Source organism: Xiphias gladius, chromosome 18 (genome assembly GCF_016859285.1).
Source record: "Xiphias gladius isolate SHS-SW01 ecotype Sanya breed wild chromosome 18, ASM1685928v1, whole genome shotgun sequence".
Lineage (NCBI taxonomy): Eukaryota > Metazoa > Chordata > Actinopteri > Istiophoriformes > Xiphiidae > Xiphias > Xiphias gladius.
The window spans coordinates 17,514,359-17,528,467 of record NC_053417.1 but is presented as its reverse complement, the minus strand read 5'-3'; the positions used below and the strand labels follow the sequence as shown (position 1 = coordinate 17,528,467).

General features: G+C 45.0%; 1 protein-coding gene across 2 annotated transcripts; it reads right to left on the bottom strand.

Moving 5' to 3' along the window:
- Positions 1-141: 141 nt before the first annotated feature.
- On the bottom strand, positions 142-12,754 carry ncoa6 (nuclear receptor coactivator 6). Of its 2 annotated transcripts, XM_040152430.1 has the most exons (17): positions 12,626-12,754; positions 11,475-11,812; positions 10,634-10,789; positions 10,370-10,492; positions 9,965-10,093; positions 9,045-9,863; positions 8,758-8,889; positions 6,659-8,009; positions 6,421-6,539; positions 5,753-6,267; positions 5,400-5,636; positions 2,239-5,293; positions 1,678-1,734; positions 1,509-1,539; positions 1,002-1,043; positions 625-758; positions 142-516 (listed from the first exon to the last, which is right to left on the bottom strand). In XM_040152430.1, the coding sequence occupies exons 2-17, from the start codon at positions 11,770-11,772 to the stop codon at positions 470-472; spliced, it is 7,245 nt and encodes a 2,414-aa protein (XP_040008364.1). In that variant the 5' UTR covers positions 11,773-11,812; positions 12,626-12,754; the 3' UTR covers positions 142-469. The 2 variants fall into 2 exon arrangements, with proteins under 2 accessions (XP_040008364.1, XP_040008365.1); XM_040152431.1 differs by lacking the exon at positions 1,002-1,043.
- Between the last annotated feature and the right edge of the window lie 1,355 nt (positions 12,755-14,109).

Below are 14,109 nucleotides of genomic sequence, written 5' to 3'. Positions count from 1 at the left end.
CTGCATTTCTGATCCCAAGCATCATGTGCAGTATGTACTTCACTTTCTCTTCACCTAGGAGTATAATGCAGTACTGGGAAGATTTAAGAAGCTGTGGACCTTAGGAAAATACATTAATTATATTAAACATTTTCAACGAACAAAAGCAGTAGAAAATTTAATTCGGTTTTACAGCATAATTATACAATCATGGCATGATCCATTATCAGTCTTCATATGATTAATCCAGCATTTAATATAAAAAGCACATTCACACAAACACATACCATATGCACACATTCTAACTACAATCTCACATAATAGCATGGACAAAACAATAGCATAATTCTTTTTAAAACAATCTGTACACGGTTTCCTCCTCCAATGAAAATTCATGATCTGGGACAGAGAAACCGATATCTAATGATTCACAGCGGAAAACAAAAACATTTACAGTACAGTTCACAGGTTGCCACAACTGCTGTTGTGCCTATTTAGACTTCCTTCGTTTGGCTTGGGTGGGGCTTGCTCCAGTTTCTGTTAAAAAGTGCATACAAATGTATTAGGGAAAAGGCAGTAATGCCATCTGTATAATTTAGGTTCAGTGATAGATATTCTGTCTTTTAAAGCTGCTTGTGTGTTTACCTTTTACAGCAGCACTGGTTCCAGGCCTGGCTGATCTCTTCCTAATGCCACTGTCTGCTACTGGCTCCTCCTCCACCTCCTTCTCTGCACGGGAGCTGCGTCTGCTCGGTCCCTTGGGCTTCTCCACAGCAGCTCTGGGAGGACCAGACAGAAATACAACAAACGACAAGGAAGAAAGGACAACACAAGGAGGTGTCATTAAACATGCAGGGGTGTGAGTTAACGCTGCTCTACTCAGAGAAAGATATAATACCAATCAGGACTGCTGTTTTTCCTCGTCTACCACAGATACTGTCCGTCTTCATCCCGACAGCATCCACTACGTCGACATGATCACTGCTTGTGTCTTTGCAGCGCAAACATTTTAAAATACATACCTTGGGACTAAGTTGATGGGCGTCTTTCTTTTCTTTGCCCATCTGTGATAGAAGTGGAAAAACAGCGGTAAACTATAAACTGTGCTGAACAAACATGGCTTCACTTCCCCACCATATTATGACAATCCCCAGGAAAAGAGATATGGCCATAAAGGTCAGAGAAGTAGTACAACTTTCTTTGTGATAGGCTGTTCTTTTTTTTACACTTCTGACATGCATTAGTATATTTATATTGTTGCATGCTAATCATACATACCAACTGCTGAGGCCACGTGACTCATTGTTTTCACCATGTACCCCCTTGGCCAACCAAATGAACTCCCTGAGTTTCAGTAGAGTTAGAAAAGGCTATGCATTTCTCCTCCAAGAGCACAGGTTTTAAGAATAGGCCAACTTTTCAGAGATCAATAGTAAGGGACACCTTAGTAAACCCCAGCACATTAAGAATTATACAGCTAATCAACCACACAGTATTTAAAAGAATACAAATGTTAAAAGGACTCTTACCCCTGCTCAGAACCTGTTGAGACCTCTTCACCTGAATAGGACAAAAACAAGATTTATTTCTATGCCATGTACTTCCAAGTGACTCGTATAAGATCATACAGAACTGTTATTTTGTATCTACAAGACAAGCGTTTTCAATAACTAACTAAAACAAGATGACGTCACTTACCCATCTTCTCACTGGCAACTGATTCCTGTGACTGTGGGACTTCTTGTTGAATAGGTGCTGGCAAAAAAAGGATGAAATAGTTCAACTGACACATCTGAATATGTAAAACAAAGTATTAGTAAGAAATATGTACCACTGATTGCTCAAATCAAATCATATATAAAGTGGCTATGTAAATGTATGTGGGATGTTGAGCAGAAGTCTTGCCTAACTGTCTCCTCTCCGCTAAGCCCACCAGTTACCAATGGTTTTGCACATAGCAACTGTTTTCCTTTTTCAACAAGGAGAGGGGAAAAAATCAGGAATACAAAATATTCTTTGCAAAATGTTCAAACCCAAGAAAACTTGATACTTTAGGTTGCATGACAATTGAAGTTGCATTAAACATGTTACTATGGCATGTAATAACTAAATGTGTGTTACTGCAGCAGTGACACACGGTATGTGTAGTCCTCAGCTTGACCTGACCAGGGATCATGGCCACAATATGGTCCTAATCCCTTGTACTTCATTCATGCAGACATACCCAATGGTTGTTATAGCTCATAATTGTGTGTTTACCTGGGTTGGTATGAGTGGTTTCATGAGGTGCTGTAGCTGGTGGCATGGGAGGCTCCATAGCTGGGGGGTCAGACTGAACTGGTGGAACTCCGCTGGGGGTAGCAACTGGAGAGGATGTGGTGGGGAGAGCCTCCTGAAGAGGTCCAGGTGCCGCAACAACTGGAACAATGGACGGTATGGGACCTTGTACAGGGGCCACCGTTGACAGCAAGGTGGCAGAAGCTACATCTGTGGCAGTACCAACTACAGTGACTATAGGAGCTTGAGAGCTTACAGCCTGGACTGGGCTTGACACTGTTGCTGGTGCAGGAACTGCAGCCTGGGTAATAATCTGAGTATTAATAGCAACTTGGCCAGGAGCTGGGATTGGAGAGGAGACTGGAGGTGGAGTAATGTTGTTTGGAGCAGCCACAATAGGATGGGGAGCTGGTGCTTCAATCTGAATGGCAGGACTTGCAGGAGGATGAAAGACCTGTGGTGGCACAGACAGAGTGGGCCCCTGTGCAGGCCTGTCCACAGGACTCTGCTGTGAGTCAGCTGTACCAGAAACAGCCGCAGCAGCCTGTGCAGGTTTACCTTTTACTGGGGCAGTGGGAGATGGAGACATGGGGGTCTTTCTAATGGTGTTCACAGCCCCAGGACTGGAGCAGGGAGGTGGAGAAGCCAGATGTGGCTGAAAGGGAGAGGATGCTGAAGAGCTAGGATGGGGAGATGGCTTCTGGACCGGGGGACTAGATTTCTGAGTAGAACCTGCCTCACCTAAATTTTCTGTTTTGAGAGCCCCTGGGTTAATTTGCTGAGGAGTTGTGAGAGAACCAACTGGGGCTGACGAGGACATACTAGTGGCAATCTGGATCTGTCCAACAGCACTTCTAGCAGACTGAGTGCTGGTCATGTTAGCCCCTGAGGACTGGGTGGAGCTTGGGGCAGGAGAAAGTTGGATGTTTGTGGTTGACACTTGGATAGGCCCCACCATAGTCACTGACTGTGATACCACTGTGGTATTGGGAGCCACAGATGCACCCGGGACCTGGAAAATTGGGTTGATAAATACGGGGGTTGTGGCGATGAACTGAGGAGGTCGGGGGACAGGGGTCTGCTGCCGGATGTCCTGAGGTCTAATGCTCTTGTTAGGGACAGCCACCATGGTGGAGACCATAGATGAGGATGCCTGGGCAGTGGGGGCAGAGGTGATGGGGTTAGAGGTGACAAACACAGTAATCTGGTTGGGGGAAATGGTGCTAGAGGAGGCAGGGATCTGTATGACTGAGTGAACACTTGTCACAGGTTTAGGACTGGGGTTTGGTTTTAGAGCTGAACTGGCCGGGTTTAGAGCAGAGCTGGTAATAGAACTGGTACTAACAGTTGAGGCAGAACTGCTCTGACCGGAAGTGACTGTGTTGGTGCTTACAATTGGGGTGGTATTAGTGTTAGTACTGAGCGTATTACAAAGAGTAGTTGTTGGGTTGACATTCGGACTGGGGTTGACACCAAGACTTGAGATTGGGTTTTGATTAAGGCTGTGGGTAGTATTGGAGTTCACAATAGTGCTAGGGTGCGAGCAGGGAACTGAAGCTGGCTGCAAGTTAGGACTGCTGGTAGGGATTGGAGCAGCAGGTCTTGGTTTAGCTTCTGATTCATTTATAGTGGCAGTAGCAGGGACAGAGGCTGAGACATCTGTACTCTGGGAATTACTGTGGAGTGGTCTGTCTGGATCCAAAGCAGGCTTGGGACTGTCCTTTCCCATAACATCCCTGACAGTATTATTGTGTATGGGCCGAAGAGGCATGTTTGGCATACCCGTGTTATCCAGTAACTGGTTGAGGGACGTTGGAGCTGCCCTAAGAGCAGGTGAGACCTCAGTGTCCTGCACAGGTGCCACGTGTATTGTTTGCCTATCAACTGTGCCAGCCTGCAGTTCCAAGTCAGGTTTAGGCTGCTGAGGCATGGGGAAACGAGGACTTGCCATTCTGGGGGCTGATAACTCCCTCAAAGGCTGTTGTTGGGGTTGAGATTGAGGCATCTGTCGCTGCTCTGCTGTCATCATTCCCTGACTTTCCCTAACTCCCTCAGAAGGGTTACCTTGAGTCCCATGGAAGGAGCTTTGAGTCTGTTGTGCCTCCATTCCCACACTCACTTGTGAAGGCATAGATACTGGACTTGGGGGTACTGAGGTAGGGCTTAGCATCATGGTTTGCCCCTGAGGGTTGACCAACTGCTGCTGGTGGGGAGGGCATGTGATAGCCATTTTTGTCCCCTTCTGTCTTCCCGGACTTGGGGTGGCTGACTTGCGGCTAGAGGCTGGACTTGACCTCCGACTATTGCTGGGACTTGCCCTCTTGCACTGCCCTCCAGTTTGCTTGTCCTGCTTAGCACCTGCACCCCCTGCTCCAGTACCAGTAGAGAAAGGCTGCTGACTGTTGTTAGTGTTATTTCCACCCGTAGTGCCATTGTTGTTGTTGCCTGATAGAGTTAAGCTAGGAGGGGCCTGCCCAATGGCTTTCAGAGTTGTTGGGTTAAGACCTTGCTGATCAAATCCCCTGTTTAGGTTAGGCTGCCTAGGAGGCAGAGGAATGTTGATTTTGGGAGGAAACAGTCCTGCAATTGAGGCATTTAGCCTCTCAGGTGAAAGATTGATTTCAGAGGGCTCAGTACTGGGTGGACGATTAGTTGGTGTGAGGGGATGGTGGTACGGCCTGGGGCTAGCTCTGTTTGGGGTTTTGGGCCTGGAGCTCTGTGAGGTTGTGGGAACATTAGGGAAATGATGGCCAGGCACGGCGCCTCCTTGTTGAGGCTGAGTGGGTAACTGTTGCTGGGGACTGGCTCCAGTGTGTGGGGGCATTGGTGATGGACCAGGCCCTTGCTTAATCATGTGAGTGTTGGAGCCCTGATTGGCCATCATCTGTTGGGTCCCATTTCCAGGCTGCACCCCCATTTCTGGGCCAACAGGCCTGTCCTGCTTTGGGTGGGCCCCTGAAGAGGCCTCTTCAGAGCCAGTGCCTTGGGGACCCTGGCCTACATCAGGATGGGACATTCTTCGTGCAGTGCCTGCAAGCTAGAAAGGACAACAAATACAAACAGTGTAAAAACAAGTAAAATTCAGATTTTGGGATGCCAATGTCAATATCATGTATACATGTGTCATAGAACTTGGCCCTCACCTGTGGGTTCACCATCAGGGGCATCCCTCTGGCTTTGTCAGGTGACGGTGGTACCCCTCCATGTCCTTGAAGACTGATCATTACAGGCATGTTGCCTTGCTGTGAGACAGGAAGCCTCTGCCCCTCAGATGGATTGCCCATGCCCCGAGGAGGGAGCTGGCCTCCTGCTGGGATGGACATGCGATTTTTTGCCTGCTCCTGCTGGATCTTCAGCATCATCATCATCTGCTGCTGTTGCTAAAACGAAGATGAAGATTAAGTGTGAGTAGACAGACCATTAACCATTGTGTTTATACCAACCACTGTCATTAATGTACATTATAAAAAATATTATTACTATATAATAATATTACCTGCTGTTGCAGGTGTGGTTGTTGATTTTGCTGCTGCTGTTGTTGTTGCTGCAGCTGATGAGGGTGTATCTGGGGCTGGCCTTGACCTGAAGTCTGTGGCCCTGTCATCCCCTGCTGCCCTTGAGCATTCTGGAGACCCTGCATCTGCATCTGTTGCATCTGTTGCTGTTGCTGCATCTGCTGTTGCTGTAATTGTTGCTGCTGTTGCTGTATTTGCTGTTGTTGCATTTGCTGTTGCATTTGTTGCTGTTGCTGCATTTGCTGTATCTGCTGCTGTTGCATGTGCTGAATTTGTTGTTGTTGTTGTTGTTGTTGTTGTTGTTGTTGCTGTTGCTGCTGCTGCTGCTGCTGCTGTTGTTGCTGTTGCTGCTGCTGCTGTTGTTGCTGTTGCTGCTGTTGCTGTTGTTGCTGCTGCTGTTGTTGCTGCTGTTGCTGCTGTTGTTGCTGCTGCTGTTGCATAAACTGCATGGGTACCTGCTGCAATACTCTCTGGTCACCAGGTTGGCCAGGAAAGCCTAGGTAAAGTGTGGAGAGGCACTTACACAAAACTGATACAAGTACAAATATTGAGAAGTAAAGATTACTGGGAAGTTGCTAAAACTAAAGAATCCGCAACTGAAAACAAGGACAAAATAATTGCAGAAATTCATTAATTATATGTCATTTACCTGCAGGCCTGTTGGCGAAATCAGGGAGTTTTGGGCCAGAGTTATCTAAGCCCAAATTCTGTTCACCGCCCAGATTTGGCAGTTCGGATTCCTCCATGCCAGCAGCCACATCAAGACCACTAACAAGAGAGAATACATAGATGAAGCTGAGTCAAAGAATTGATGTTACAGTGATAAAACATAAACTTCAACTGTCTGCCATGGCAAAAGCTAAACTGTAATAAATACAAATTATTACCCAAGTCCCTCCACTTGCTGTTGTCCCTCTCCCTCTTTGGGCTTCTTCTTTCGTGCCGGTTTCTTCTTTTTGGGTTTAGTCTGATTACCTCCCCCTGCTCCTTGTTTTCCGCCTGGCCCAAACTGGCTGGCTGAGATATCACTCTGCAGCAGGTTGACCAGCAGTGGGCTAGTCAGTGTAACATCCTTGCTGACGGGAAAGCCCCCTGGCTGTCCACAGGGTGCCCCCATTGGCATCTGGCCCGGGAACTGTGAGTTAAAGTTCATGCCATGACCTGCAAAGTGGCCATTTCCCATCTGCATGTGCTGAGGCCCCCCAATCATGCCTTGCTGCTGCTGTGCCTGCATATCAGGGACCATCTGTTGAACCCCTAATTCCCCTGTCCCACTATTGGGATCTCCCAGAGGATGTGGGTGTTGTTGAGCTGCCTGTTGTTGTTGCTGTTGCATCATGGCTTGTTGCTGCTGTTTCTGCTGCTGTTGTAACTGCTGCTGTTGCAATTGTTGTTGGATAAGAGGATGACCAGCAGGAAGCCTCATCTGTTGCCCATGCATGCCCATAGCTTGATTAGGATTGCCAGCAATAGCAACCTGTTGGGGCTGTTGCTGGTTCATCTGCTGGTGTTGTTGTTGTTGTTGTTGTTGTTGTTGTTGTTGTTGCTGCTGCTGCTGCTGTTGCTGCTGCTGCTGCTGCTGAAGCTGTTGCTGTTGCAACTGGTGCTGTTGCTGCTGTTGTAACTGCTGTTGTTGGAGTTGAGCCATTTGCTGCTGCTGTTGTGGAGTCATCTGCTGTGGGCCAACCTGGCCCTGGAACTGTGCCATGTTACCTGGCACGTTTGGAGAAGGGCCACGCATCATCTGGCCAGTCATGACCCCAGCTGGAATCTTGCCTCCAAATGCCTGCTTGTTGCCTTGCATCTGGTTGGCAACCATTTGTTCCATCATGGAATTTTGTTGCTGTTGTTGCTGCTGCTGCTGCAGGAGCATGGCCTGGTGCCCTTGGCCTCCAACCATCTGACCCTGCCCATGCATCACCCCCTGGCCTTGCTGAGGCATCATCTGCTTGGGTGGGGTCATTCCTCCTCTCTGCCCTTGACTGAGGGGCCTTGAGAGGACAGTCTGACCTCCACCCTGGCCTTGAACCATCTGGCTGGGGGAGGAGGACACGGGCTGGGCCTGATGCTGGAGGCCCATCATCTGGGTCTGGAGGCCAGGCTGTTGCTGGCCCATACTAGGCCCAGTGGTTGTTCCAGGGGGCGGACCTGCCATACTACTTTGTACACCCATAACACTGGGTTGGGCATGGGGTGGACCTTGCATTGAGTTTGGTGTGGAGGCTGACGGCTGAGCTCCTGGTGTAACATGGAGAGTGAAAATATTTTTTCAAATTACTTAAGTTTCACAACAGGTAATAAGCAATTATGCTTTCTGCTAACTGCACATTAAAGCAATTATTCAAGTCTTTATGTGAACAACGGAAAGACTGCATAGCTGGAACTTGATGAGTTGAGTCTTAAAATATTAGGAGTTCTAGGTTTAAAGCAATAAATTGGTGCACTCTGTGGCTAATGACCCAGTGCAATGTTTTCTTTAAATTTCACTGAATCAGCGACAAAATGTCCCATTAGAATCAATTCTTCCAAGTACACTGATGTTTGGTTTAATGTAATAATTCTTCAATCCTGATGTATTTGTATTATGGATGTTCCACTAACAGTGTTCAAATTTGACTATTACTACTTATGACAGAAACAGCATGAGTTACTCAACAGCATGGGTAATATATGTAATCCAATATAGACTAAATAATTCAAAGTATGATAGGACCACTGTGAAGTTTGTTTTTTTCTTAAAACAATGCTAATTAAGCTATGAAAAAAGTTCATGATGTCAGTAGCTTATATTGCCAGTAAATTTAAGGGATCTTTGCCAAAAATATTTGTGACTGCATAACAGCAAATCTTTTTAAATACTGACACCAGCCTCAAAAATCCAGCATTTCACTCACTTCACACCATTTTAATTTACTTAACTCAGCCAAACTCGTGTGTTTCCCCTAAGAAACACTCCTACAAATCTGCAGTGTTGTAGACATTTTACCTGTGTGAGTCATTGCTTGGCTGCTCTGTAGCTGCTGAGGGGCTCCTCCACCAGGCGTCCCTGGAGTGCTGGCACTCACCTGACCTTGGACAAAGTTTGGGGTTGGAAAGCCCATGGGACGCTTTGGCATGCCTGTAATCAGTATTGATTGATTTTGTTATTTTAGACATCAGAGTGCAAAGTTGTAAATACTTTAACATAATATACTGTTTTTACAATAGCCAAAAAACACATTTTTTAAGTGTGCATTTCAGTGTAACAAGAAACAGTTACCAACAGTAACCCACCTGGGTGAACTTGGGCCCCAGGCTGTCCATGCTGGGGCATTCCCATGAATCCTTGTTGCATGTTACCCTGTTGGCCGAGGGCTGCTCTTCCTGGTGAACCAACACCCTGGGGAAAACCCTGTGGAGTTGTAGGTCTCTGAGCCATCATTGGAGGAGTCCCTGGTGAACCCTGCTGAAAAGGAGATGAGGAGGAACCGGGGGACTTGGCAGTGAGGTTGCCCTGCGGTCCAGAAGTTGGCGGAAGGGGTGGAGGGGGTCTGGGCGGACCTGCGACACCACCAGGGCCACCCTGTGGGCCTTTAGGCTGGGGGGCGGCAAATTGACCCATTCCTGTCTGCTGTTGTTGCTGTAATTGTCCCTGTCCCATGGCATTGAATACCTGGCCAGCCTGCTGGCTACCAAATGGGTAAGGGGGCGGAGGGTGGCTGGGTGTCTGAACTGTAGCAAGGGAGGGTGGGCGTTGAACCATTTGGGCTTGGGGTGGGGGCTTTCTCCAGGCAGGACCTCCTTGGGTGGCTTGCGGCTGGAGAACCCCAGAGGACAATTGGTTCCAGCCAGGAGACACAGCCATCTGGCCTGATGGGTTGAATGGAGGTCTAGGTCCAAGCTGGGAGAGCTGAGCTTGTTGCTGGGCCTGGTGATGCTGTTGTTGCAGCTGCTGCAGTGCAGCAGGATTGAGTGGTCTCCCGGCCTGCAGAGCCTGCATGTGATGGGCAGCTTGAGGAGTCATGGGACCTGGGCCATGGGGACCAGCCTGTTGGTGCTGAAGCTGCTGTTGCTGCTGAACTGACATACCTGGCATCATTGGGTCCATCACATCTGTGAAAGAGGAAGATGCGGTTTTTCCATTACTGTACTGTCCAAGCCATAACATACTTAAAATTACAACATGTATCAATTAATGCACAAGAGGTAAAGACCTGAACCTGTCTGTGAAGATGGTCTCTGAACTCGAGGGTGCATCTGTCCACTGCTACCTGGTACCATAGCCTGACCTGCTATGCCAGGCCCAGGGGGAACCATAGACGGATTAGCCATCCTTACTCCTCCTTATGGAAAGATGAGCATATTAAATCATTATGTGCAAACAGGAAAATAGCTCATACTTATCAAGTGACTGATTAGTAAATAACTGATTAATGCTTTTTTACAACTTTTTATTTCATGTCTTTATGGATGCATGAAACAATCAATGTTTGCATATTACCTAATGTACCATTATCCAAACAAACAAACAAAAAAACACTACAACTATCCAAAATTCAAGCACAGTTGCAATAATTGATATATCGTGACGATATGTAATAATTTCAGTGAACTAATACCTGGAGCAGGTTGACCTGGAAAGCCGACATCCATTCTCATCTGGCCAGGTGCTCCAATTGGTCCATTCACTCTGACTTCTTGTCCTCTATTTGGTCCCACAGCCACATTGATGGCCCCTTCCCCTGAAAACCAACAGGGGGAACATCAGTATGAAGAAAGTCCAGTTTGTATCTTTTGTTTTGAGGTGCCACAGATGAAAAAAAAACATAGTCTCGTGCATCCTGTTTTTTAAGTGAAAAGGAATTTGAAGGCTGTGTTGTTACCTTCTATCTGCACAGAGAGAATCCCCAGATCTCTGAGCTGCTGCTGGTTGTTCTGGGCCAACAGTCTGAGTCGCTCGGCAGCATCCCGAGGAATGTTGAAGGTAACCCGCACACTGTTCCACGGCTCCACATGCTGTGGCTGTAGCCTCTCAGAGCCTTAAAGAGGGACCATGAAAGGATATAAGTTGTAGTTAGAGTGTACAAGATGGAAAAAATATCGAGACACTATTGGTTAGGGAAGTACAAGGACAGGATGGGTACACAGAACTATTGCTGGAATATACAATAGCACACATAAGTAGGAGTATGTTAAACACATACATTTGCAGTGCTTATTAAACTTGTTTTACATCAAAGAATTAAAGTAAATGCACTTCAAATATTTTGTCACTGATCAAAAAAATAAAAGATTCTTCAGTGTCAAAGTGAAAACAAATCTTCAAAAATTTATCTAAATTTGGTACAAATATAAAATACAAAATAACTAATGGAAGTTTTCACCCTATTTACTATGATATGCCTGTATAATCATACTTTGACAACACTGTGTCATCTTTTAATTGATTAGTGTAAAAAACATCTACTGTGATTCAATGTTGTAGACAATAAAACATGGAAAGATCCAAAAGGGGTAACGTTCTTTTAAAGGACTGCATTCAATTAGGTTGAGAGGATGGAAATCTGTGAACATATTCCTAGATTAACAACAGGTGCTCTGCACTGGCCATCAGTTGACAACCATAATGGGAAGTTCCTATTTGTTTGTGTTTTCAAAAAACTCCTGTACTGTTTTTTCCAACATATATAAGAGGTAAAACAAAACAAAACAAAAAAAACTAACCCATATCAAGCATGTTAGGTATCCCACTAAGGATAGTGTCAAGTTTTTGTGTGAAGTCCTCATCCTCCATATTCCCTTGAAAGGCAACAAAAACTGTAAAATCTTCTGCCCCCCCGCTGTTTTCTTCCATGGCATCTTGCTTGTTGACTTTCTCCTCTTGTGTTACTGTGCTTCCATGGCAACTGTCAGCATCCTCTCCTGCATCATCCCCAACACCAGAGTCCCTGTCGGAATCATTATCTGGTCCCAGGTACTCTGTCCTCTGGGACACCTCAGGTGGAGTGCATTGGTGTGCCATCCTCCCCTCTTACTAGGAGTGGCGTTTGAATCGTTTTATGCTGAAATTCCACATGACAGAGACACAGATCACTACTCCACCTTGTAAACCACTACTGTACCACACTATTCTCACAGTCAAGAAACGACAGAAATGTCACCGTAAAGAGGAAACAATCAGTATTTGAAATGCTGGGTAAGTGGACGGCTACAAGTTTTCTGATCGTTGCAAGTGTCAGATGAGAAAAGGTCAAACATAAAATCTTGCTTTCTGTAAATCCACAAAAGGTAAAGATGACGTTATAGCAACGTTCACAATACACCTGTACGTTAGTGACATCACTATGACCGGTGATGCTAAACGTATAACAGCAGACATGTCAAATCACTACAAAAGGGATTGTAGGTGGTCGAGTTATCTAAACTGCTGTGTGACTTGGATTAATGTCAGACACACTGTGTGAATACACTACCATAAACGGAGGGCAGCTTGGTTAACATGATCGGCCAAGCACGGGCCTCAGCGCAACGTAGGCTAACGTTCAACGCTCAAAATCGGCAGGACGAACACAAATATCCCGTCTCCCGTGTCACTGTGCATATTCATGCTGGTATGAACACCACTTAACACTCAAATTAATATATTTCTAAGAGACAACGCATTATGAAAGAGGATAAAATAAACGCCTAGGTGGTTCCTGCTGTTTTCTCCGAAACCTCCGGTTAGCAAACGCAAGCTACGTTAGCTGGGTAGCTCTGCAGGTAATTCATCATGAATGCACCGGACCACAATTTATTAGCTTTCCTATTCGTTAGCTCAGATATGCTAAATGCGATCAGCAGTAAAATACGCACGAGAAAAGCAAAGCCCTTACCACATATATTCATCTGAAAATAGGTTCAACCAGTCGACATCTGCTAGCCAGATTAGCTAACAAAACATGAATCACAAGCAAGTCAGAAACGACGGTAAGGTAGCAGAATGAAAATTACTGCTTCCGGTGGCGTTTTCCAAAATAAAATGCCCATTGGGGAAGAAGTAGCAACGTTCCTTTGAGAAAAAGTTAAGAATTAAGTAGCTCAAAAACAAATCCAGTTGTTTCCTCCAAATTCGTCCTTTGCAAAATTATAGCCATTGATATTTCCATTTAAATTTAAAATTTCGGTTCCCACTATCATATTCTCATAGGCATTTTTTTAAGCCTGAACACTTGCTTTCTGTTTTCTGAAATGAATTGAATTGAATGAATTTATAGATTTCTATGCTCCTTGGAGCCATGGATCTAACTAAAATACACACTTGAAGCTAATTGTTGCAATATTCTATATAAATCTGTGCAGCAGAATTTTGACTGGTGTTCATTAATAACAGGCTAATAAATAAATAAGTTATGTGGAACTGGTATAATAAATCAGCTCAGATTTAAAAATCCCTAAACCTATTATCTGAAAGAAGAGCAAGCTCATTCTTCAGTAGGTGAGATGATCCAATTGCACATGTATAGAAGAACAAAGTAGCAAACATTCTCCAGCGTTAGGATGTGTGCAAACATTTTATTTCTTGGGTTTGGACAGTGCGGATTTTTATTAAAATCAGATACAAATGCACATGGATCAAACATCATGTTGTGCAAATGTGTGCCTTAAGGCATGGTACCCTAGAGTACAGGAAATAAGCATCAACAGTCATATTCCACTGGTACCCAACAACAGAGACAATAAGGTTGAGGAAATGTTGATCAGTCAGCATCGGCCATTCTGGACTTAATTCAAACCATTTTAGGAATGCAATGCTTTACAAAGGTAGTTGGCTCTTTTTTCAAACATAGTACCTAAAATAAGTCCACAAAAAAATAAAACATAAACATGACAGCCTTTTCTAGAATCTGCTGGTTGTATGCATTGTGTTACACCAGTAGGAATAATGTATACAGCCCAACAAATGTTCATATAAAAATAGACAGATTACATTCAATCCATCTCTAAAGAATCATTATTCCCATTCTAAAAACAAGTATACCCGCTCTAAAAAAAAATCTTTATGCCACAAGCTTTAAATGAGAACAAAATCATGCAACTCAAATTATATTTAAATACACTTATTCTACAATTACTGATATTTAAACACCCGTTAAACTGAAGCAAACCCTCTTGTTGAAGGAAATAAATTGAGATGTGATGGTCTTACCACATTTGTGTACGATGTATTGTGTAAATAATGTGTTACTCTTAACATGGTCCCATTGATTGTTTACAACGGTTAAAGCTCCAGCAGTTGTACCAAACAACATCTACTGTAATCACAGTCACACACCATATGTAGAGCAGGTGAGTAAATGGTATAGCCTCAGTGTTCAGT

Excerpts from the sequence above, each read along its gene's own strand:
- ncoa6 (XM_040152430.1), bottom strand. The coding sequence starts at position 11,772 with ATGGCACACCAATGCACTCCACCTGAGGTGTCCCAGAGGACAGAGTAC. Across the intron at positions 10,094-10,369 it reads TCCAGGTCAACCTGCTCCAG|GAGGAGTAAGGATGGCTAAT; the intron begins GTATTAGTTCAC and ends TCTTTCCATAAG. Across the intron at positions 1,044-1,508 it reads TCAACAGGTTCTGAGCAGGG|ATGGGCAAAGAAAAGAAAGA; the intron begins GTAAGAGTCCTT and ends CTTCTATCACAG.